The sequence below is a fragment of the Rhinolophus hipposideros genome, assembly GCF_964194185.1.
Source record: "Rhinolophus hipposideros genome assembly, chromosome: 9".
Lineage (NCBI taxonomy): Eukaryota > Metazoa > Chordata > Mammalia > Chiroptera > Rhinolophidae > Rhinolophus > Rhinolophus hipposideros.
The window spans coordinates 27,141,298-27,166,739 of record NC_138055.1 but is presented as its reverse complement, the minus strand read 5'-3'; the positions used below and the strand labels follow the sequence as shown (position 1 = coordinate 27,166,739).

The 25,442-nt window shown below is 36.4% G+C and overlaps 1 protein-coding gene across 2 annotated transcripts in view; it reads left to right on the top strand.

The window, feature by feature from the left end:
* LRP6 (LDL receptor related protein 6) overlaps positions 1-25,442 on the top strand; it is a 125,647-nt gene that overhangs the window by 86,401 nt on the left and 13,804 nt on the right. For both annotated transcript variants that reach the window (XM_081060889.1, XM_081060890.1), the window contains exons 8-17: positions 980-1,196; positions 1,952-2,241; positions 3,621-3,847; positions 6,027-6,211; positions 6,847-7,173; positions 14,688-14,890; positions 16,629-16,840; positions 17,805-17,995; positions 20,454-20,663; positions 22,615-22,740. In XM_081060889.1, the coding sequence (XP_080917015.1) occupies positions 980-1,196; positions 1,952-2,241; positions 3,621-3,847; positions 6,027-6,211; positions 6,847-7,173; positions 14,688-14,890; positions 16,629-16,840; positions 17,805-17,995; positions 20,454-20,663; positions 22,615-22,740 (2,188 nt within the window). The remainder of the gene's footprint in view (positions 1-979; positions 1,197-1,951; positions 2,242-3,620; positions 3,848-6,026; positions 6,212-6,846; positions 7,174-14,687; positions 14,891-16,628; positions 16,841-17,804; positions 17,996-20,453; positions 20,664-22,614; positions 22,741-25,442) is intronic.

Genomic DNA, 25,442 nt, shown 5'->3' with positions numbered 1-25,442 from the left:
AGATTCCTGCTATTCTAGCTCTCACATTCTAGTTAAGATATATAAATAAATTATTAACCCCTTTTCTCTGTTTAGTCCTTTCACTATTAAACACCAAAGTAATTTTAAGATATAGCATAGACATCATAAAATATGTCCAGGAATAATGATCTATTGCAAGAAAATATCAATGTAGAAAATATAAAGTCATGTCTCAAAGAAATTGTTAACTTTATAAAGTATTTAATTCAGGAGTTGGAACAGTACTTAATTTTTTTAACAATGTTTTTGACTTTTAAAAAACATTTTATTTAAATACAGATTTATACAATTGGCTTAATAGAAGTTCTGTTGTTTCTGGTATGAACAAACATTCAACTAATTTGGTCTTTCTTTCATCAGATATAAATCAAATATATAGTGTTATTTGCAAATGAAAGGATATAACACAGTTTTGTTTGCTCAGTTTTTAAGTACTTCGTCTGTTTGCAAGGTTTGGCTGTTTTTGGAAGATCAGCAGGTGTCTTAAAATTTTTAGAGAAGAGAGATAAAGAAACATCTGGTTGTCATTCAACCTAGGCAATCACAGTATTGACTTACATGGAATATTTCTTACTAATTTTATGGATTAACTTAATACTTGAATATAAGATTGTATCTGATACTTTTTTGGGGTAGGTCAGGGGGCAGATATTGTTTACATGTACATGTTTTTAGTACCAGAATAGCATTTCCTGGCACTAAATCTGATATTGCCAACATTTTTAGAAGGAAGGATAATAAGACATTGGAGAAATAGAGATAAAATATGAGCTTATATTGAGTATTTGAAATCATTCTCATTCAATCAGCATTTTCTTATTTGTGAAAGCATTGCAGTAGGGATAAGTAAGATGACACGTGCATTTTTATGAAACAGGTAGTGGATTTGTCATTTTTACATACATTTGAAGAATAAGTACACATTTTTTTTTTCTTCTCTTTAAACTTAAACTTGAAGGTTATGAATACTGATGGCACTGGGAGACGAGTACTAGTGGAAGACAAAATTCCTCACATATTTGGGTTTACTCTGTTGGGTGACTATGTTTACTGGACTGATTGGCAGAGGCGTAGCATCGAAAGAGTGCACAAACGAAGTGCAGAGAGGGAAATCATCATCGATCAGCTTCCTGACCTCATGGGCCTAAAGGCCACAAATGTTCATCGAATCATTGGTAAGTAATTCCAGAATTCTCTTAGAGGTGGAAGCCAGGAATGAGAAAAGATGGAGATAGGCAGCAGTTTGTAAAGCAGCATTGTAAATTGTTGATGTTTTGAGGGAATATAGAAATTGTTGATGTTTTGAGGGAATATAGAAATCATCCGTTAACCTATTTTTTAACCAGGAATGGGTCTTTTAAATGTTGGCTTAGTACTCTGGCCACATGGTTTGACTTGAAGGGATAAAAATACACACTTTTCCATCAAAAGAATTCAATCCTATTGTGTGAGTAATGTAGCTTATTTTAAAGCTTCCTGTGGTACAAAGGAAAGGTTTTACCATACTTTTATTGATCAGCAAGGGAGCTTTGAGCTGCTCCATTTCCTAAGTGGGCCAGTTCAGCCTTTCGTAGCGTAGGCGACCTCGTGGTCCCCCACTCCTGGGAGGTCGGCACTGTGCTGCCCACTTAGTGTAGACAACCAGTCCACATAGCACACGCAGCTCAGAACTCTTGGACTCCAGTGATTCTCATTGCTCAGCCCTGTGAGTAGCTGGGACAGCCCACGACATTGTGTCCGGCCTCCGAGTCCCTGTTAATCCTCCTCGCAGTGCTTGTTTGTGAGATCAGACTTGAAACTCTAGATTTGGGAGCAGATACAATCATGGGTCTTTGTGAACCAAATGCTTAGTCATTTTAAAGTGAAAATGTGTGGATTGTGTCAATGTGTGTGTTCTTCTGTGCCCTTTTGTAATTAACTTATCTTTCAGGTTCCAACCCCTGTGCTGAGGAAAATGGGGGATGTAGCCATCTTTGCCTCTATCGACCTCAGGGCCTTCGCTGTGCCTGTCCCATTGGCTTTGAACTCATCAGTGACATGAAGACCTGCATTGTTCCAGAGGCTTTCCTTTTGTTTTCACGGAGAGCAGATATCAGGCGAATTTCTTTGGAAACAAACAATAATAATGTGGCCATTCCACTCACTGGCGTTAAAGAAGCTTCTGCTTTGGATTTTGATGTGACAGACAACCGAATTTACTGGACCGATATATCACTCAAGGTTAGCAAAAGAATTGGAATATTAAAACTGGGGACTAAAAGGGAGAGCTTCTAGAATTTCTGAGTCTTCATGCTATAATCAGCCTCCCTCATTGCTTCATAAGCAAAGTTCAACAAAATCCTTTAACTTTTTAAAGGAAGTCAAGGGAAAGGCCCATTCAGTATTTTATTAAGTGCCGTTTAGTATACTTTGCTTGAGTGTTCTAAATCTGTAAGACACAATCTTCCTCTGCTTTGTCCCATTTGAAGATAATGAGTGACATTTTCTGCAATTAGAGAGTAAAAAATTGTATGCTTCACATAAGTGGCTTTTAGAGACTTGACTCTTAATTTATTTTCAGCAAAATTTTGGAGACTGACCGAGGTAAAAAATGCCAATCATGAGTTACAGAACATCTTTATTTTTCCCCCGCTAGAATAAATATTGTAAGCATACTGAGTCAATAAGGACCTCTCAGAAAATCTGGAGAATAATCTTTTCTTCTTCCAGATTGTTTTGGGCTTGTTTCACATAACCTGTGTAAAATGTTGTCTAACATGCAAAAATCATGGGATATAGGAGCCAGCGTAGTATCCTAATACTGGTCAGTTACTATCTATTAAATGAGTGAATAAATGAGTAAATAAATAAATCTTGGTTTTTACTGTATAGCATTCTGAGTTTCCTCATCTTGAAAATAGAGATAATATTTACCTTGAAGGGCTATTGTGAAGCTTAATTGAAAATATATGTACACAAAGTACTTAGGATAGTTTGAAAGGAAGTAATAGTTATTATTAATAGCGTGAATTATGATTGTTTTAAATTTTAGGGAATTCAAAGCTATAGTAGTAATATGATAACGGTATTATGCATTTTATAAGGTATAAGGTTGTTGAGATCTTCTCAAATTGGCACAACGACATGGCATACTCTCAGTCACCTTCAGAAAGCCGACTACCAGTTAAGAGTCTACAACATTCTGCTCACATTTTTTTTCACTTGATTACTAATAAATTTAAAAGAAAATCATTCCACTGTCTTACTAGAATAAATTTTTGGTCTTTAAGAATGTCAGAAAATTTCTGCCTCAATTGGCAATAAAACTTGAGGTCACAGTTGCATTTAATTAGAGATTGATATATATATATATATATATATATATATATATATATATGTATGTATGTATATGTATGTATGTGTGTGTGTGTGTGTGTGTATATATATATATATATATTTTTTTTTTTTTCTGTGCTTGTAAAATACATGAATTGTATTAAGAAACTATGCCTCTGGCTCTTCTGGTTCCTCCCACCCAACAAAACCCAAACCAAACATTTTTTTGGGATAGTGTTTTGTGCTTAAGCCATGGGACTTTGTTGTTAATCTTATTTTTGCAGACCATCAGCAGAGCCTTTATGAATGGCAGTGCACTGGAACACGTGGTAGAATTCGGCTTGGATTATCCAGAAGGCATGGCAGTGGACTGGCTTGGGAAGAACTTATACTGGGCAGACACAGGAACCAATAGAATTGAGGTGTCAAAGTTGGATGGGCAACATCGACAAGTTTTGGTGTGGAAAGACCTAGATAGTCCCAGAGCTCTTGCATTGGATCCTGCTGAAGGGTAAACAGCTTTATGTATGCGTTCTTTGCAATTATATTGTGCGTGGTCTAGTTATGGATTATATTCTTGATGTCTTAATGCTTATTAGGAATCTAAAACTAAACCATAGGTACACTTTATTTTAAAACCATTAGTTGAGAATTCACTGATTTTAGAATTAATAATTATTACCGTATTTCCCCGAAAATAAGACCTAGCTGGACCATCAGCTCTAATGTGTCTTTTGGAGGAAAAATTAATATAAGACCCGGTGTTATGTTATGTTATGTTATGTTATGTTATGTTATGTTATGTTATACCCAGTCTTATGTTAAAATAAGACCGAGTCTTATATTAATTTTTGCTCCAAAAGACTCAGAGCTGATGGTCTGGCTAGGTCTTATTTTCGGGGAAACACGGTAACTAAATTTTTTTTTTGTCATTATTAACATTGGGTGAAGAAAGATTAGTGAAATGGATTAATAATCCAATATTACGACTCACATTTATATGCTAAGTAAACAGCCTTTTAAAAGGTATCAAGTCTGTATTTGCTTATACTCTCTCCCAATGTATACCAAATTTCAAACCTATTAAAGTAAACCCACTGAAATAATGTTGTGTGCAAAGAAATAAAGAATTGCGTTGTTTTTTTTAAAAAAGCTTCATTTTAGAATATTAATTAAAAATGGAAAGTTAGTTTGATCATTATTATAAGCTTGGAGAAACTCTGGTATTAAAGACAGTAAACTCTTTATTTACAAAATGACATGTAGATGATCCTCCTGCATGATTTAGCAAGTTTTAAAAAACTAGCAGCTAAGAGATCTGAAATTTGAAGAATAATTCCACTTTTAAAAGCAGAAGTTAACAATGTGAACATACGAGCATATTTTATCATATCTATAATTAAAAATAATGTTCCTGAAATCACATTAATTCCATGATTAGCTAGTTAGCCATCTAATAGGAGACCATATCAGAGGCAGCTTCTCTGTGCCGACATATTGTGGTTGGATGATGGTGATCTTTTACTCTAAGCATCAGTTACTAGATAGATAAATTTAGTAATTGGTACTGAGGGCTCTAGTTTATGTGGCTACTGGCAACTGTGAAATTTCTGTCACAGTTGTTTCTCTTTGGTTCTTGTGGTGTGCACGTGCCTGTCAGCTGACAAGTACAAATACAAACAAAGCCTGTAACCAACTTTACTTTTCAGAAAAGCACGTTCATATACGTATTGCTACCAAGTTAACCGTCCGCTGACGGGCTAATGAGTGAGTGTCTGCCCCAGGTATTTGATGAGCACTGGCATGGGGACTGCTTTCCTAGTCCCAGTATTCAGTGTCCTGAAACGAGCACCTAACTAGTTTAGTGGAAAGGGCTAAGGATTAGTTTCTACTTGTAGCTCTGTCCCGTGACTGGCTTGAAGACATTAGATACATCATTCCCATTTCTTTTAGTGCGTTGGCCTCCTCACTGTAAAAAGCCTGGAGTACTATAAGGCTGCTCTAAGGGTAGTGTGAAAAACTCAAAAAATTAAAATAAAAGCAAGAGTGTACTAAAGTTTTACAGCAATTATCATAATAATGCTTCCTGCCCAGCTGACACAGTATGGGGTGATTCATTGCTCTAATACATCTAGTATGTTCCCTTGGACTGTGTGTCCAAATACATTTCAAAGTGTGCTTTTTAAAATTCAGTTAATTTGTACTTTTGATGTACTCCTGCAACTTGTTTTTGGGGAGAATTTTTTACACAAGTCAAAAAGGAAGTTTAAAAATTTAAAAACTTGAATTACTTGTATTTAGAAACATATAAAGATATTTATTCAGAAGTGAAACAGGTTTGGAGACCAGAGCTTTAATCCTTTCCTATCTTCTTGAATATTAGTTTTATAAATGCAAGTGTTGCAATAGGAAATCACTGGTTTGTTTCCAGTTGCTAGGTTTTGGATGGAATAGATTCATTGGAAAGACTAAGGAAAGCTGACTCACTTCCTTTTTAGGATATAAGAAAAAATTAAGTTGAGGGTGCCAAAATAATTGAAAAATTATAGCCATGATTTTGTTTTACGAACTTCCTTGATTTAATGTATATTTTCTTTAAAGGTGTTTGTTTAGTTAACTATGCATTAATATGACCCTTTCTCCCAAATAATCAAAAGTGAAATGTTAAATATGCATTGTTTTGAATTTAGATTTATGTATTGGACTGAATGGGGTGGGAAACCAAAGATAGACAGAGCTGCCATGGATGGAAGTGAACGTACTACATTAGTTCCAAACGTGGGGCGTGCAAACGGCCTAACTATTGATTATGCTAAAAGGAGGCTCTATTGGACAGACCTGGACACCAACTTAATAGAATCTTCAAATATGCTTGGTAAGCTCTCCTGTTTTTATTCAGACAGCTAGTGGTGTATTGTTCTTTTTATGCAAAATCAGAAAGGTTGCTATCCCCATTGGTTAGATACTATTAATAAAACTTCACGAGAGTGGCTAGGTTCTTCCTCTCTCTGGTATTGTATTCTGTTTATTGTTACCAATAGTGGGCCAGGTACTTGGATTCACATTTCTTTATTGTGTGGAAATTTCATTACTGTGGTGCTTGTAATGGAATTTATAACTCTCTAGATATTCCTGAAGTGACTTTTTGTACCAGTAAAATACAGTATATGCATTTCCATCTTTTTATGGAAGGAAGAAGAAAAGTTGAAGTATAGGCCCATACGGAGAGAAAATAAGGCCACAATCAAAACAGATCATTTGTAGGAGTTTAAACAAACTTGGTGATTTATAGGAAGAATATAAGTTTGAGGCATGGGGTCAGACTGTAGATGGATTGATTTTAGAGGATTGGTCTGTTTTGAGAATTGCTTTAACATGAATTGTTCTATTTTAAATTGCTTACAAATGTAGTGTTTTATATGTTACAATTTGGGGAAAGGGGCAACAAGACTCCTATTCTCACATATTTCATCCCTCTGCTTTTCCTGTCTACTGCCTTTCCGAAAATAGGACTTAACCGTGAAGTTATAGCAGATGACTTGCCTCATCCTTTTGGCTTAACTCAGTACCAAGATTACATCTACTGGACCGACTGGAGCCGACGCAGCATTGAGCGTGCCAACAAAACTAGTGGCCAAAACCGCACCATCATTCAGGGCCATTTGGATTATGTGATGGACATCCTCGTCTTTCACTCCTCTCGGCAGGCAGGGTGGAACGAGTGTGCTTCCAGCAATGGGCACTGCTCCCACCTCTGCTTGGCGGTGCCAGTTGGAGGTTTTGTTTGTGGATGCCCTGCCCACTACTCTCTTAATGCTGACAACAGGACTTGCAGTGGTAAGCTGCATTTCCCCCCAGAGAAAACTAGCCGTAGAGGAGAAGGCAGGGTTTGAACACACTGTGTGAAAACACTGTGGTCCCTGTTCTGCCTAGAGTAAAAAGTTGTAGAAGTCCAGAGTTGATCATTTGTTTAATAAAAAAGGACTAAAGATGGAAAAATGCAAGTTTTTGTTACTCTTTATTCGATGATAGCCATTTGATGTTTCGGAAAACTTGATATTGCAGAAAAATTAAATCTTTTACCTGTAAACATTAAATATTTAGTGCACAATTTGCATAGCTTAATTGAGAGTCCTGCATATGTGCTATACATAATTTATATTTAGTCATTATAAAGCAAATAAAGAGTAGTACAAACAAAACAGTGCAACAAAGAGAATTTCCAAAATACAGTTTTCTTGTCCTTTGAAGTTCATAGAATAGGCTAAAGATAAAAAATGTAAGTGTATAAAAGGCTGGCAGAAAATGCATGTGAGTAAATTTAGCCCAGTATGAAACAGTAGGAAATAGATGGGAAACTAGAGAGCACATGCTCTGAACATAGTGGGTGGTCGCTACTTAACTCCAACTGATGTTGCTTCTTACTCGGATCTTCTTACTCGGTCATGAATCCAAAAATTTTTTTTGGCTGCAGTATCTCCCGATTTTTAAACGTTAGCAAGTACTGCATATTAAACACACATGCACGCGCGCTAAGAATGACCAAGCACAGTGTATTAAAAACCACTGTTGGCTTAGGGAAACCTAGTTTATGATCCAAGTATACATGAAGGCCCAAGTCTTGGTGGACAGACAAGAACAAATTGGTAGATCTGATAAAGAAATAGAGAATTAGATCAGAAGGAGTAGATCATGGGACAGAAGTAGGGTATGGTTCACTAGGGTAGAGGGTAACAGAACTGCTATAGGATATTAAATGTAATTATTATTTTTTGATTAGTTTGTTCATTTGTTCTATTCTTTAGATTCCACATATAAGTGAGATCAGCTGGTATTTGTCTTTCTCCTTCTGACTTATTTCACTTAGCATAATGTTCTCTAGGTCTATCCATATCGTTGCAAATGGTAAGATTTCATTCTTCTTTATGGCCGAGTAATACTCTGTTGTATAAATGTACCACAGTTTCTTAACCTAGTTGTCTACTGATGGGCATTTCGTTTGTTTTCATGTCCTGGTGCTGCATAAATTTTTTTGAATTAGTGTTTTGGATTTCTCTGGATAGATATCTAAAAGTGGAATTGCTGGGTCATAAGGCAGTTCCATTTCCAGTTTTTTGAGATAACCTCGTACTGTTTTCCATAGTGGCTGCACCCATCTGCAATCCCACCAACAGTGCACAAGGGTTCCCTTTTCTCCACATCCTCGCCTGCACTTGTTGTTTGTTGATTTTTTGATGATAGCCATTTTGACCAGAGTGAGGTGGTAGCTCATTGTGTTTTTTATTTGCATTTCTCTAATGATTAGTGAGGTTGAACATTTTTTCATATGTCTCTTTGCCATCTGTATGTCGTCTTTAGAAAAACGTCTCTTCATGTCCTCTGTCCAGTTTTTATTTGGGTTGTTTGTTTTTTTGGTGTTGCATTGAATGAGTTTTTTTATAAATTTTGGATATTAACCTCTTATCAGATGTATCATTGACAAATATCTTCTCCCATTCAGTACGACGCCTTTTTGTTTTATTGTTTGGTTTCCTTTGCTGTGAAAAAACTTTTTAGTTTGATGTAATCCCATATGTTTATTTTTTCTCTTACTTCCCTTGCCCAAGGGGAAATACCAGAAAAAATATTACTAAGAGTAATGTCTGCAAGTTTAGATGTAAGTAATTTTTGAAATTTATTCTGTGTCTGAAAGTATAAGAAGTCACACAGGAAAGGATTTAGTTTGTTCAGACACAAGCCTTCAGTTGTGAAAAAAGAAAGAACATAAGTTTATAGTTTTAATGATTTGGAGTCTCTGCCACATTAGTTTTGTATTTTACTAAAGCAAGTCACATAAAATTTTTAAGCCTTAATTTTCTCATTTGTAAAATGGGTATAATAATAGTAACTACTTTATAAGGTTGCTGTGAAAATTAAATAAGATATAACATGGTTTGATTGTTGCGAAGAGTGGATTTGAGGCGAAAAAATGTGGTAGCAGGGCAGTCAGTTAGACTAGTATAGTAATGCCTGCCGGTGGACATGGACCAGGGGGGGAACTTGGCGGGGGGAGCTGATGGGTTCAAGGTATGTTTTGAAACTAGAATGAACAGAACTTGTTAATGGGCTGTATGCTGGGAAGGAGAGGAAGGAAACAGGGTTGACTTCTAAATTTTAGGCTTGAGCTATTAGATAGTAGATGAAGAAGTATGGAGAGGAAGGTTAGTTTTCAGGAAGAAATAAAAATTTTAATTTCAGGCAGGTTTATTTTGATTTTTCCTATGGGGCATTGCAAAAGAAATACTAAATAGATAGATGGACAGAAGATTCCAGAGCTCAGAGGAAATAAATGAGGTAGAAATTTTGGAATTACCAGCATGTATTTAAATGGGTGAGATCACCTAGGGAGAAGATGTAGAGCTGGGGTCAGCAAACGTTTTCTGTAAAGGGCCAGAGAGCAAACATTTAGGCTTGTGGGACCTGTAGTCTCTCACCCCTTCTCAGCTGTGTCCACTCTAGCATGAAAGCAGCCATGGACAATCATTTTAAAATGCGACTGAATTCTGATGGACTTCATTATAAAAACAGGCAGCAGGCCAGATTTAGCGTGTGGGCCGTAGTTTGCCAACTGATGGTATAGAGAAAAGAAGGTATCTGGTAACCTACAGGTTGAGGAGGGAAAGCTTGCAGTGGACACTGCAAAATAGCAACCAAAGAGGTACGAGGAAAACCAGGAGAGAATAGTGCACAGAAGACAAAAGATAAGATTGCTTCAAAAAAGAACTGTGTTGGATGCTGCTGAGGGGTTAAGGTGAGGCCTAAAGTCGTGTCCACTGGAGTTTTGGATATTAGTAACTTTGAAGAGAGTAATTTCAAGGAAGTAATGGTGGAACATTGGACTAGATCAAAAAGTAAATGGAGAAAAGGAAGGGAAGGTAGTAGTACTTGTATATATAGGTGTCTTTTTCAAGAGGTTTGACTTTGAATGGAAGGAAGAAAATGAGGGTAATAACTGATAGAGAAAGGAAACAAGAAAATGGAAAGTACCTTTTGAGATCATTATCACGAGTGTATGCATGTTAGTTGGTAGGTGAAGGCCATGAGAAACCAGTGCTGACTGTCCCTAGTATCTGTCTTTGGCGACCTTTCCAAGATAGCTCAGCAGTGCTTCAGGAAGCTTCCTGTTGTGTACTCTTTTTATAAGGAGTACTGTTATTTAATATTTGTGTAGAGATAAATTAGATTTCAAGGCAGATTACAAGAAAAGTTTAACACAAAGTACTTGCCCTCAAAAGTTTTCGAATATTGTAATTTACTCCCTGACCTACGTTTCAAAAGCTGCATCAGGTCATGTTGTTTCTCTGCTCAGAACCTTACAGGGGCTCCCCATTTCACACAGTAAAAACCTAGTTCTTACAATGGCCTACAAGCCCCTACAAGTTCTGTAGCCCACACTTGACATTCTTCCTTTTGCTTCTCTAATCCCAGCTTTTGCTGTTCTCTCCCCTGCTCTTTCCATGAGAGCCACGCTAGCCTCATTGCTATTTTCAAATATGCCAGTTACTCCCACCTCAGGACCGGTGTAGTGCTTATTTCCTCTGCTTGGAATGTTCCTCCTGCAAATATTTGCACAGATATACTCCACCTGCAAGTCTCTGCTTATTGTGACCGTCACAGGAAGACCTGGGCTACCCGCCTTACAATTTGCAGGCCATCCTTCCACCCTCCTGAGCATTGCCGGTTCCTCTTACCTGTGCTTTCTCTTTCTCCCATAACATTTAATCACTCATTGATATATAATTTATACATCCTATTTATATGTTATGACTTATTTATTATGTTTATTGTTTATTGTCTGTCTGTTGGAATATAAACTCCACGAAGCAACATTTTCTTTCCTGTGTTTTCACTGATATGTTTTAGGTGTCATGAATAGTGCTTGGTAAATAGTCTTTCAAGAAATCATTGTTAAATGAAAGTGAAAAAGCAGGCCAGGATTTGGGAAAACACATGTGCTCTTCCATTCAACAGCTTTGTAACCGTGGAAAAATGACTTAACCTTTTTGAGTTTGCTCAGCTCTAAAATAGAGATGATAAATTTTGGGATTAAATAACATCTAGTATGATGTGTGGCATGCTAGAAGTCGTAAATAAATGTTCATTTGATTTCCTTCCCAAGTCTCTGAAATAATTTTATTTTCTTACTTCATCATGGCTACAGGGCTGTCCTTAGTTGTTACCATCTGATGCTTGTTTCTTCATTTCTTTCTTTCTTCTTTCAGTGAGTATTTATGAACATCTACTAAATACTGGGCGTTGTTTGAGCCAGTGGAGAGTGTAGCACTGAATGAAATAGACATCAGTCCCTGCACTCACAGAAATTAAATTCCAATGGGACAGATAAAGAACCAATTAATTAAATTATATCATGGACTAAATAGAGACATGTGTTATGGAGAAATATTAAGGGCAAGAAAGGGTCGGGGGTAGGATTACAATGTTTAATAAGGTGGTCAGAGAAGTCCCTACTGAAAAAAACAACATTTTGTCAAGACTGAAGGAGGCGAGGAAATGAGCTGTGTGGATATTTGGGGGAAGACCTGTCAAGCAAGAGGGGGCAGCAGAGGCACTGGGGAGGAACGTGTGCGGCGTGGTAAAGGAGCTCCTAGGAGGTCAGTGTTGCTGGAACAGAGTGAATGAATGAATGAAGTCGGAGAGGACACAGGAAGCCGAATTGTGTAATGCCTTGTTCAGTACTGAAGTGGCTGGCTTCTCTGGCACCTTTGTGCAAATTGGGAAAAGGTGTTTCCTCTGGGCAGCTGCAGCTGCACAGGTGCACAGGTTTGGGTAATGAAATACAGGTTGCACTTGAGTCCCAACTCCGTGCATTTGGCATGGTGCACAAATGGCACAATCAGATGTGGTGGGCTGCGCCTGCAGATTAGCTGTTACTCGAGCAATGCCTCCTTTTAAGCTGCAGGTGAACACTTGTGTCTTCAGAAGTGAGCTGAAAAGCTCACTCCTGCTTACACTGCATCCTTCAACTTCTGCGTGTGGCTCTTTTCATTTTGGGAATGTAAAATTCAGACAACTTGATAGAGTTTTTTTTTTTTTTTAAATGACTGTTCTTTGTTTAAAAAACTTTTTTATTTATTTAAGTATGTTTTTCCAGGACCCATCAGCTCCAAGTCAGGTAGTTGTTTCAATCCAGTTGTGGAGGGCACAGCTCACAGTGGCCCATGTGGGGATCGAACTGGCAACCTTGGTGTTACGAGCATCGTGCTCTAACCAACTGAGCTAACTCGCTGCCCCGATAGAGCAATTTTTAAAGCACCGTTCCCCAGGAGATGAGGTGGTTAGAAGTTATATAAATTAGGATGGATTTAGGCTTATACAATTGCATATTCTTTGTCACTTTAAGCACTGAATGATTTATAAGTAATTCAAAACATCAGCTTCCTCTTAGAAATATTAATTGTAATTGTTAATGGCACCGATAGACTTTTAGAAAGAAGCTTTTATTTGGAGCCACATTCAGGTTGGTCTTAATTCACATTTCTAGAACGTGTAATTGTAGAATCTTATTGAAGGTTAAAACTTGACTCAAAAAAAAAATAGTACTCAGTAAAACATACTAGGAGCCAAATGTATATTTGATATTATTTCCCAGTCAGGAAAAGTTGGCAACTAAAACTTAGGTCTTTCTTCTAAGTCTCATTGTATGTCTTAGTATAAGTGGTGCTTATTCTGTTGGAAACTTAGTTTGGAGCATTTTTTTCCCCCTTGATTTACAAGAAAATAGTACTGCCAAAAAAAATTCTTAAAAAAAGATGGGAGACTTGTGAGCTACTCTGTTGTGACATGTGTTCTTACTACTTAAGGCATGGGTTCTACTAAAATTGCTAAAAGTTGTTAAATCAATATGTGATGGATGGACTCCAGATAATGGAGAGTTCCAGTGGGATCATTGGAATACATTCTAAATCTTCCAAGCTAGGTGTGGGCTTTCCGCCAGGGAAGAACTTAAAGCAGGATTTCGGTGTTGTGAATACCAAGTTTCTTTGTGAGTACCAATGAGCTTTTTTGGGATTTAAGCCAATATACATTTGAGTTTAAATGTAAAGTAAACCAGGGAACCACAAATAATGGAGCAGTGAAAAATGGGTTTAAGGAGAAATGGAGTTCTGGCTTGGCCGTTTATGTCTATATCCTTGAGAAGGACAAAATTCTACTGGATTTAAGTGCTGACAGATTCCCAAGAGAATAAAATATATTATGAAATTTTTATATATATTTTAATGAAGATTTTAAAAGTGCCGTTAGACTTTGAAGTTGTTGATAGCACTGTCAAATGCTGTTCTTTCCTAGATGTTTTCCTGCATTAAAGATGATTACGTAGTAATCAGCCTATTCTCTGGGGAGGGGTAATGTTGTCTCTGTTGCATTTTCCCATTTCAAAAATTTAGGGCATCAACTTAGCATCAGAGCAGAATACTTTTTAGTGAAAATATAAATACAAGGTTTGTTATGAGCATTGGAGATAAAGAGTATAAAGCATTTGTTTTTAGTTTTGTGGGGGGATGTGAGATTTTTATTGGCTCTTTCTCACTGCAACCATCACATACAGTGATACACAATCATAATACAACATAAAACCTTTATCTGCAATCTATGAAGGTTTGTTTGATTCCTATTAATACCAACTTTATTATTGCTGATATAATAATAAACAGTATTTATTTTTACTTTACATTTATATAATGCCTTACAGTTTTTTAAATTAAGGGTATAATTGACGTAATGCCTTATAATTTTTAAAGTATTTTCACATGTTGTAAAATTCTTATAACAACTCAGTTATAAGATAGCTCTAACCTTATTTTAGAGCTGAGTAAACTGTGATGCAAAGAGGTCAATTACTTCGCTAAGATCAAGTGGCAAGACAGTGAGAGAGCTGAGACTAAAACCGGTCTTGAAGTTTTTCCTTTGACATATGGAGGCCCAGGCTTCCTGCCACCCACAGAATAGGTTATGCAGGAACAGGGTTATTCACTTGATAAGCAGGGAGAATTTTGTATATCTTTATGAGATGCTTCATGGAAACCAAGTCTCTGATACCACTATGGACAAGATGGGGAAAGATAGGCTAGGTGGCTATGTCGCTGAGTAAATGCATAAGTGGCTTGGTAACCAGAGTGTGGATTAATGTTACTAGAGAGTTTCCGAGAGCATACCAAAGACTTTTGTCCTCAATCTTACCTTTTCCACATCTATGTCTGTTTTGTATGAGGTATAGCCACATGCTGATCAAATTTTTGAGTGATACAGGACTTAGAGTAACTGTTTCAGATTTACTCTTTTCTTTCTTTAAGCTCCAACTACTTTCCTGCTCTTCAGTCAAAAGAGCGCCATAAACCGCATGGTGATTGATGAACAACAGAGCCCTGACATCATCCTTCCTATCCACAGCCTTCGGAATGTCCGGGCCATTGACTATGACCCATTGGACAAGCAGCTCTATTGGATTGACTCACGACAAAACATGATCCGAAAAGCACAGGAAGATGGCAGCCAGGTAATCAGGGCTCAGTGCAAAATCTGTTTCTTCTGCCTAGTAATTGGACTAACCAACTATCCTATTTTATTTAAGTCTTGATTGTGTGTGTGTGTGTGTGTGTGTGTGTGTGTGTGTGAGAGACAGAGAGACAGAGAGACAGAGAGACAGAGAGACTGAAATTCTGGATGGAGCAGCCTTTTTTCCTGCTAAAGATCTTTGACTAAACAATTGTTTGATAATGCTATTGGAATGAAAGTTGTATTAGGTTAACTTATCCTCATATATTGGTAATGACTTCATCACTGCCACCCATATCCATTTATATAGCTTTTATTCCCCTAAAATGATTCCATCTGCATGGAATGTTGGAAGCTTCGAAATCAAATAGACCTTGGTTCTGATCTCAGCTCTATCACTCACTAGGATTTTTATGAACTTTTTAGCTGCATGGAATGTAAAACACATAGCCCATTACCTGTTACATGATAGGGACTCAATAAATAACAGTTCTGTTCCTAGTTAACTATTATTTAAGAGGTTCAGACGATAGGAAACATACAATACAACCACAGTAAATTAAAAACATCTAGGATATATTATGATTAATCTAGTGATTTTTTTTTTTGTAGTAAATACTTGGTGACTATGGGGTGGGAATGAGAATATTATCAACAAATCTTACCTGTTACATACTAGTCATTGTTTACATACCACTGTCCATTCTTCTTTGCTTTCTTTTTATGACCAAGCAGTGTTAGACTGGGATTACTGTACATAATTATTTGTCATCTTCCTCATAGCAGTTATTAAACTGAACATATTAAAATTTAGGGAGATTGGATTACTAATTTTTTATGTCTTATCTCACACAACAGAACAAAGAGGTAAAGTATTTAGGGCTGCTGAGGGACCATTTTAGGGGTATATTGCAGGTGCATCTTACACTATGGTAGGTTGGGGCTAACAGGCTGATAACTAGCAGAGAGAAATTATAGCTGTTACTATACAACCAAGGATATGCAAAATAAATGATAGCCTCATTATGGACTGTGGTACCTCAGAGATGCTGAGTAAATAAAATATAATTTATTCAGACGGAACAGATGAATAAAGACTCTTTTTGCTTTAACTTTGTTAATTTTTTTTTTGTTTGTTTTTTTAGTGTATTTGAGGATTAGTGAAAGACATAATTGATAGGTGTGGCTGTAGCCCTAATTGCTATTGTCTCTAGAGCAGGGTTTCTCAACCTCGGCACTTGATATTTGGTGCCGGGTAGTTGTTTGCTGTGGAGGACTGACCTACACGTTGTAGGACGTTTAGCAGCATCCCTGGCCTCTACCTTCTAGATGCCAGTTGTACCCCCCAGAGGCTTGACAATCGAAAAATTGCTAAAGCCCCTGGTTGAGAACCACTGCTTTAGAGGTGTTTCTGGGGTGTGGTTCTAGCCATGGCTGTCTATAAGAGAGCTGCCACCTCTCACACTCATCTCTAATTATACATACACTATCAGGTTCTTAGAGCAACTGGTATGGTCTTAGCTCGCTCTTCTGCTCATGTCATGATAACCAAAGGGAACATGTGAAATGCATGTTATCACAAAGCACGTTACTCGTAAAAAATGTATCAATAAGAAATGTTCCTTGAGACTTCCTTCTCAGGTGTGTGACCACATAAGTGTAAGCATTGTGAGTGATTGCCTCAGTGCTATCTGGTTTGGAGTCTAATTTTCTACGTGTGTGTCTTTTTCTTTCCTTAGGGCTTTACTGTGGTGGTGAGTTCAGTTCCTAATCAGAACCTAGAAATACAACCCTATGACCTCAGCATTGATATTTATAGCCGCTATATCTACTGGACTTGTGAAGCCACCAATGTCATTAATGTAACAAGATTAGATGGGAGATCAATTGGAGTGGTGCTAAAAGGCGAGCAAGACAGACCTCGAGCCATCGTGGTAAACCCAGAGAAAGGGTATGTTACTAACGTGACACTCAGATGTCTTAGCCTCTGAGACCCACATCAGCCTTCCTTTTCAGCCCTTAGTTATTTACCTTTAAGTGTTCTATGCTCCAGGGAAAAACAGTATTCTCCATCCACCTGCCCCTGCATTTTTTTATATCCCTGCTTTCTCCGATTTCACTGCCTAGAATTTCCTTTCTTAGTCACTATTGCTTTAGTTCTACTTTTCTACCCACACCGCCAGGACCATTTGAACCGTGACATCCTCCATAAAGTTTTCCTTGATCTACGCCACCCCCAGCAAGATGTGGCTTCCCCTCTGCCATACACCTACAGCTCTCTATGTCAGTGCCTCTCTAGTCAGACCTCGTCCTTTCTAGTTGACCTTATACTTAATTGTTTCGCAGTCTTATATTTCCTACTAGACTTTAGATCCCTTTATGACAAGAACTAATATGTCTTTCATTTAATACAGAGCTTTGCATTTAAAAAATAGTACTTAATTGCATATGAATGAGTGATAAGGAATTCAGCAAGGAAAGTAGCTGGCTTCAAAGGAGTTACAGTAAAGAGATGAACTCTAGAAGTTAAACACAAGAAATGATTCATATATGACTTTTTAGTTATGAAATGGATAATTAGAGAAGGAATTTAAAATTTTGTGTCCCGTCTCTGGTTACTGCTCTTTTATTTATTTTATTGAAGTATTTCAAAAGCATAAGTCTGCCTTTATCTAGCACTTCGTTTTATTAATGCATGAAAGTTAGCTCCCTCAGAAATTCTGTGTATCCTTTGTTACTACGACTGAAAGTAACCAAAAGGTACCTCATGGCTTTTTAGAAAATATATTCTAAATAAATATTCACATGTAAGATTTTATGTTATTCTATCTCCTTTTGTTTTAACCAATAAGAATATTCTCGTTTTGTATGGTTTCTTATGTTGGTAAACTTACTGTTTCCTCCATTCTCTTCAGGTATATGTATTTTACCAATCTTCAGGAAAGATCTCCCAAAATTGAACGGGCTGCTTTGGATGGAACAGAGCGAGAGGTCCTCTTTTTCAGTGGCTTGAGTAAACCAGTTGCGTTAGCCCTTGATAGCAGATTGGGCAAACTCTTCTGGGCTGATTCAGATCTCCGGCGCATTGAAAGCAGTGATCTCTCAGGTACCCAAGAAATGTGTTTCCTTATTTTGATTGGAGTTATTGAGATGATTCATCAATTGCATTTGTATTTTTCTTCCATTGTGTTATTTTTGTGCATATTTCTGTAGTTTTATTCACTGGAAGTAATCATCATCAAGTTCGTTGGGAAGCACTTTTTTCTTCAATCCTCAATATCATTGCTCCCTCTATTATGCAATAACTTGCCAATTTTCTTCATTTGGGCTCTGTAAATAACAGTCCTAATGTAATTCTTCTTTTCTAATTCTTCTGCTCTAGTTTTTGTTCTCATCACCTCTGGTCTGAATTCTAACCTATGATAGTCTCTTCCCTGCTGATTGCCCACCCCACCCCTCTGAAAGCTCACATGCTGTTTCTAGTTTAATTTTCTGAAGCATGTTTCTGAATCATGTCACTACTGTACTTAAAAAAAAAATCTTCAGGGTAGTCTCATAACCTGAAGAAAAAAAGTCTAGTTGTACACTTACGTTGGTATTCGCCTTCCACAAACTCATCATCTAACTCAAATGATCTTAATATTTCTGGTGTTTTAAACAAATCAAATCATTTGTTGGTCTTCAGATGTAGTTTACTTTCTCATTTCTCTGCAGTCCTCAGTTTGCAGTCATAGTTACTTCCTCTCCCCACAATATCTAATGTCCAAATACTCTGTGTGGCCTCACTCTAGTGATCATGAAAATGAGATTAAAATAGTACACTGTTTATGTCTATCAGAGTGGCAAAAATATGTTAAAGTCGATTATATCCAACATGGCCAAAATGGTAGAAAATGGCATGTTCTCATGCACTTTGGTAGAAGTGGACATTGGTAGAACGTTTTTGGAGGGCAATTTGCCAGTCAATTTCCCTGTTAGGTAGCTGTCTTTCAGAAATGCTGACCCAGTTGTACAAGTTTATTTGCTGAGCATTATTTGTAATAGTCTATTACAGAGAAATACAGTCTACTATATCAGTGTATGAAATACTGCAGTCATTCAAACAAATGAGGTAGATCTATGTGCAGTGATATAGAAGGATGATTTTTAAAAATTAAGTTGTTTATTAAGATTTAGTTTTGTTTAAAATTTAATACTATACAGTATATATTTACTGGCAAATTGCCCTCTGAAAATATTTATACTATACAGAGGGTGCCAAAACAATGTATACACATTTTAAGAAAGGAAAACTATATTAAAATTATAATACTCAGTATATACCGATAAAAAAAGATGAATACAAGTCACGTTTGACTTCTGCAGTTACAAGAGGTGCTCAAAGTGGTTACCATCAGCGTCCAGATACTTCTGATTACATCAAACTACTGCTTGTTGTTGGCTTCACTAAATGCAGGCATTTACCTTTCTCTGGGCTACTGTGTTACTACTGTCCCTTGTCTATCTGTTCTCCAGATTTTAAATTTTATATCACTTTTCTGCTCTTCTGTTCTATTTGTTTTTATGGGTTTATACCTTAATTTTTTGCTATCATTTTAATAGATTTTTTAGGTGAGACCATAAGTACACTTGTATTTAACCCACCATGGATTTGAATGTTGTCTTATGCAGTGTCTTCTCACCTGGAATATCTCCCCACTTTTCTCCATTTATTAAAGCTTAGCTTTTTGCCTGTCTTTTTTCGGGAACTTTACTTGTTATTTACAACATATAAGCTAATGGTTTTTTTGATTGAACTCATCACTTAGGAACCATGAATATGTTCTATAGATATTTGAAGGACTGTTATGAAGAAGAGAAAAGCAATGAATATATTTTTCTTTTTGAATGAGAGGGAAGCTGTGGGGGTGGGAAGTGGGGCACAGATTTCGGCGTACTGTGTAGAAGAACTTTCTTCAGTTCAACAATAGAATAGGTTGCTTCTTCAGGATCTAAATGGCTGTGTCTGGAGTGTTGTGGAGAGAATTCTTACTTTGAGGTGAGGCTTGCACCAGATAACTTTTGAGTCAGTCATTTTTCCTGTGTTCTGTGTGGCCAGGTGGGGTGAGGGTGGGGTTGTTCTTCACAGATGCCTCAGGTGTGCTTGGTGAGAGGGGGAGGCCCGAGCTCAGAGCTCTGGACTCACCACCACTGTGTCATCCAGAGAAGTACCATTTTGGTCTGTTTTATATGTTAGAGCTTTTCATAAAATTTAATTTAAAAAATGGACTTTGCTTTAAAAAGAAATTTGAAAACGGCTCTAAGTTCTTTTCTACATTTCTGTGAACTAGAACATTTACTGTGTATTGGGCACTTATTTGCTCTTGATTGTACTTGAATACCTACCTAGTCTGTTACTGATTTTCTGATGTTATGTACCTTTTCTACTGAGAATGATTTTAAAGTTTTGTGATAGCTTATATTTTCTTTTTCAGTACTTTTAGACTCGAACTGGTACTCAGTAGTTGGTGAAGGTATGACTTGACCCACACGAATTATTTCTGTTGAATGTTCTCCTTTCCAAGGTGCCAACCGGATAGTGTTAGAAGACTCCAACATCTTGCAGCCTGTGGGACTGACTGTGTTTGAAAATTGGCTATATTGGATTGATAAGCAGCAGCAAATGATTGAAAAAATTGACATGACGGGTCGAGAGGGTAGAACCAAAGTCCAGGCTCGAATCGCCCAGCTTAGTGACATTCATGCAGTAAAGGAGCTGAACCTTCAGGAATATAGTAAGTGCTAACACAGTGCTGCCAGCTGCAGGATGTGGTCAAAATTAAGATAAAATTGAGACGTTCTTTTGTGTCTCACCTCTTTATCTTCAAGATTTTCATGTACTTTTGGTTCTGCCATTTCTTTAAAACTTTTCATGTTTTTAAAGCCTTATGTTAAACTCACCTGGTAGCATTTTCAAATTAAACATCTTTTCCCCCTAAAACAGGAGTGGGGGAAAGGAATGATCTTGCTCATTTTCAAAAATTTCCCCAGGTACAAAAGAAGCTTTGCTTCTCATGCCTTTTTCTTCTCTTCTTCAGCCCCTTGAAGAATACTGGTATAAAGCATATATTTGTTTTATTCCCTGCACACCCCATTGTGGGAACAAAGGCAAACATTATATAATGCTGAATATAGTTATAGGATGACTTTATTTTTGAGCAAAAGCAAAACAAACAAAATTAGTGTGTAAACTTAGAGAAGACGGTGCTTAGTTAAGTGCATGGTTTTTGTTTTCCCCCTCTTGGATAAATTTTTTAATTCTCAGCTTAGAAAGGTAGCCATAAATATTCTTTTTACCTTATTAATGGCTAATCATCTTAGACTAGTTTCTTGTTAATGTGTGTCTGTAATCAAAAGTATCCTCTTAGCAGTCACTACTGTAGGTCTTACATGATGGTACCAGGAATGCTGATGTTAAATGGAAGACTAAAGAGAGAACTATTGAAAAAAAGAGAAAGGACTAGTGAAACTCCTCAACTTCTCAGCACAAGGCTTTCATAAGTGTTTCTATTCGATATTATGACAGGAAACTGGTGCTGAACATGTAATAGAAATAAGGTAATAATGACGCAGTACCTAAGTTATTCAGTCAGTTGATATGTGAATATCTTATTGTAGAAAATCTCAGTGGAGGTTTTTCAGAATTTCTGGGGTTATCCTTTTTTTTTAAATAATTCAAGTTTTAAACACGGTCTGTGATTGGAAAAACATTTTTTCAAATTTCTAATATTAAAGAGAATGAGATTTTTGTTTATTACAAGTGCCATGGAATTAAATGGTTGAGAAACACTGCTGTGTAGTTTGTGTATCCTAACATGATGACTAATGTCTGTTTTGGGACAGTTATGTAGTGTAACACAGCTGCTCATTTGTAGATAGCTAACTCCCCCAATGTCATCAATACACACTGATGTTGTAAGAGGAGAGTCAGATAATAAATGGACGGCTACATCAGATGTGGGGATTCTGTGATGACAAATATCAAGTTGTTCTTAACACAAGCTCAGTAGAAAATTCAAAGCAATGGCTTCATTGAATACAACTTGTGAGAGACTTTGAAAAGTTGCTTGAGAGTATGTTTATTTAATTTAACCCAAATGTAAAGAAATTAAACATGTGTAACATTGCACATTATCTTTTGCACTTGACCAAGCAAATTAATTTTGATCATTTCTGAATAGTAGAGTTCCGAGTGAACTAAAGGTTTTTCTTCTAAGAACTCTAATTTTCAATTAATTCCTCATTAAAATACACTTTTTGAGTAAAATCATTTTATCTTTCGGAAAGGAAGAATTTCTGAGTTAAAATCTATAGTTTAGAAAAGTTTTTATATATTAAATAGAATAATATCCAGGTCTCAGCATTCTCCCTACGAGTTTTTTTAGTTTCAATAATCAGCTTATTCACCAAAATTAACATGAGCTGCACCATTACCTCGCTTAAAATACTTTAAAGTATTTTATGCATAAATATGTAAAGACAATATTTTATATTTTTAAATCATTGTCCTGATTTTCTTGTAGATTGTGTAGGGATGGAGTGAGGAATTATATTGTGTGGAAATAAAATCCAAAGTGATTTTACATTTGTGGGTTTTTTTTGTAATTCATAAATGATTGATTTTTGACTGGGCTCTCCTCTCTCCCTCCATTCTCCCTTCCTTTTTCTTTTTTTTTTTTTCTATAGGGCAGCACCCTTGTGCTCAAGATAATGGTGGCTGTTCACATATTTGTCTCGTAAAAGGAGATGGTACTACAAGATGCTCTTGCCCCATGCACTTGGTTTTGCTTCAAGATGAGCTGTCATGTGGAGGTAAACATGTTTTCATTTTCTTGTGTAGGTCTAAATGCCAATTACCATGTTCCATAACTTAGTCTAGGATTCTGTGATTTGATAGTGAGATTGCTCTTTCTCCTAACTTGGTTGGTCACTTGTATTCCATTCATCTGCACTGTACTGGATTTCAGGTTATTCTAAGAGTGAATCCATCATGACCTAACCCTGGGACTCAGACAACAGTGCCCTGTTAGGGGAAACTCATCCTGTAAATGAGTGTATTTCCTAATAATAGTAGCTTTTTCCACCCCAGAGGGTAACAAGATGAATGAATTCTACCTCCTATAATCTCCATCTACTGAATTCTAGATTCTTTTCAGTTGAGGTATTGTTGGAAATGTATCCAGTCAAAAGAATATTCTTTGGTTGAAATCCATCAGCAGTTCCCTGTTTTGCTTATTTATCTGTCTTATTTAAAATATTCCTAAGTAGCAGTAATGTTGTAGTGGAATTGGGTCAGTCACTCATGGGATCATAACAAATTGGTGCATTCCTTTGTAAAAAGCATAGTATGGTAACATCACACATCACAATAATACTCATTCCCTTAATTCAGAAATCCTCTTCTTGGGGATAATTCTAAGTTAATTCATCTGAAGGAGAAAGACTTCTATACAGTGGCAGAAATTTAAAAACAATCTAATTTCTAATGATAGGAAAATTGTTAAGTAACTGAATCTATACAGCTAATAAACATTGTGATCATAAGCTGATGTAAAAATGTAGCCAAACTTTGGCTCAAGTGAAAAAATTATTAAAATTTTCTACTGTGATAACTACATAAAATACATATTTCTGGGAATGAAGATTGAAAAGGGTTATACACTCAAAATATAAAAATCATTGAGAAGATGATATTATAAGAATGTTTTATTCTGCTAAGTTTCTTAAGTTTTTAAAAAAATAAATAGCGTGTTGAGTAGCAGCTGTGCAGCACTCTGCTTAGACTGCAGGAAATTGGAAGATCTTTGAGACAGAGCATACAGCTTAGTTGGGGAGATCAGACACATGCACAGTAAAAGTTAAGCTCTGTTACTTGGAGTGTCTCCCCAAAATAGCAAATGTTGCACAACAGTGTAAACGTACTTAATGCCACTGAACTGTACCCTTTAACATGGTTTAAATGGTAAACTTTTTAACGTATGTTTTACCACAATAAAAAAAAAAGCAAGTGTTTTCACATCAGGATGCTAAAATGTTAATTCTAATATGGCAAATGTTATTTACCTTTATGTAGTGATAACATAGATAAAACGGAACCAAGGATATCATTGGACCATTTAGAAGTCTAATAAAAGACCTTTGATTTTTTTCTTTACAGTTAGTGATTATTTTTAGTGTATGTATTACATGAATAGTGTGTTTTAACAAACATATGCAACTGTGTCACCAGAACCCAAACAAGACATACACTGCTGTCATTAAGAAAAGTACCCTCGTGTCCATTAACAGCCAATTCTCTTCTTTCAGAAGTAACCACTGTTCTGATTTTTGTCTCCATAGTTTAACTTTGCCTGTTCTTGAACTTTATATAAGGAATCATGACATACGTGCTTTTTAAATGTCTGAGTTCTGTTGCTTAATACAGTATTTTTGAGATTCAGCTGTACAGTGGACTGTATCTGTATCAGTAGTTTTTTCTTTTTATCGCTGAGTTGTGTTTCATTGTATAAATATACCACAATTTACTATTATCCTTTTGTGGGACATTTGAGTAGTTTTCAATTTTTTGTTATCAAAAATAAAACTGCAGTGAATGTTAGTGTACAAGATTTTTAAATTTTATTTTACTGTGGAGATAGATAATATACAAAATTTAAATTCCTGTGCCTGACTTCCAAACACTTCCATGTTTTCCTTTGGAAACTTATCTTATTTCCTTTGGAATGCTTACCTATCCATTTCATTTTGTATTTCTTCCCCACCTGCTCACTTTTTATTTGGCTATTTAGAGTTTGATAATCACTATGGCATATCAGAACATTTTGTTTTGCTGCTGTGGATGTACTTCAGGATGTATTTCAGGATGTATTTCTCTCTTTGCACGCCCATCCTAAATCTTACTCAGTTTTCAAAGTGCAGCTAGTCTCATGATCTGTGAAACCTCACTAACTGTTACTGTTCTCCACTTTCTCTGAATCGTAGCTTTTGTTACCACAGTTTGTATAACATGCAGTTCAGAGTAATGTAATTATTTGTTTTATATTTGTTAGTCTCTTCCTATCCCCAACCAAATTAAAGCTCTTTAATGACATGGACCATATTTTATCTATTTTTGTTCTCCACGTAATCTAGTAGTATAGTGCTGAATACACAATAGGCTGAAATTCCCTCTATAAATAATCCCTCAAGTTCCCCATGTAAAATGTTCACCTGTAATCTGCAGTATTCTGTTTTAAAGATACGAGGTTTTCTGATCCATAGTCTTAAAGTTGTTGTATTTTCTAGAGAATTTACTAACATAAGTTTTTAAAAGAAGTCAGTGAGCCCATGATATTGTAATAAAGGCAATAGGTTAAAAGTAAGGAGACTGCCCTTCTAGTCTTTTTTTGTAAATCATCCCTTATGCTCTGTGACCTTGGGCATTCACTGAGACTCTCTGAGCCTCAGTTTTCTCATTTGCTAAACAAAGCAATGGCAGTTCTCAAACTCAGCTTTTTTATCTGTTTGCTTAAGTT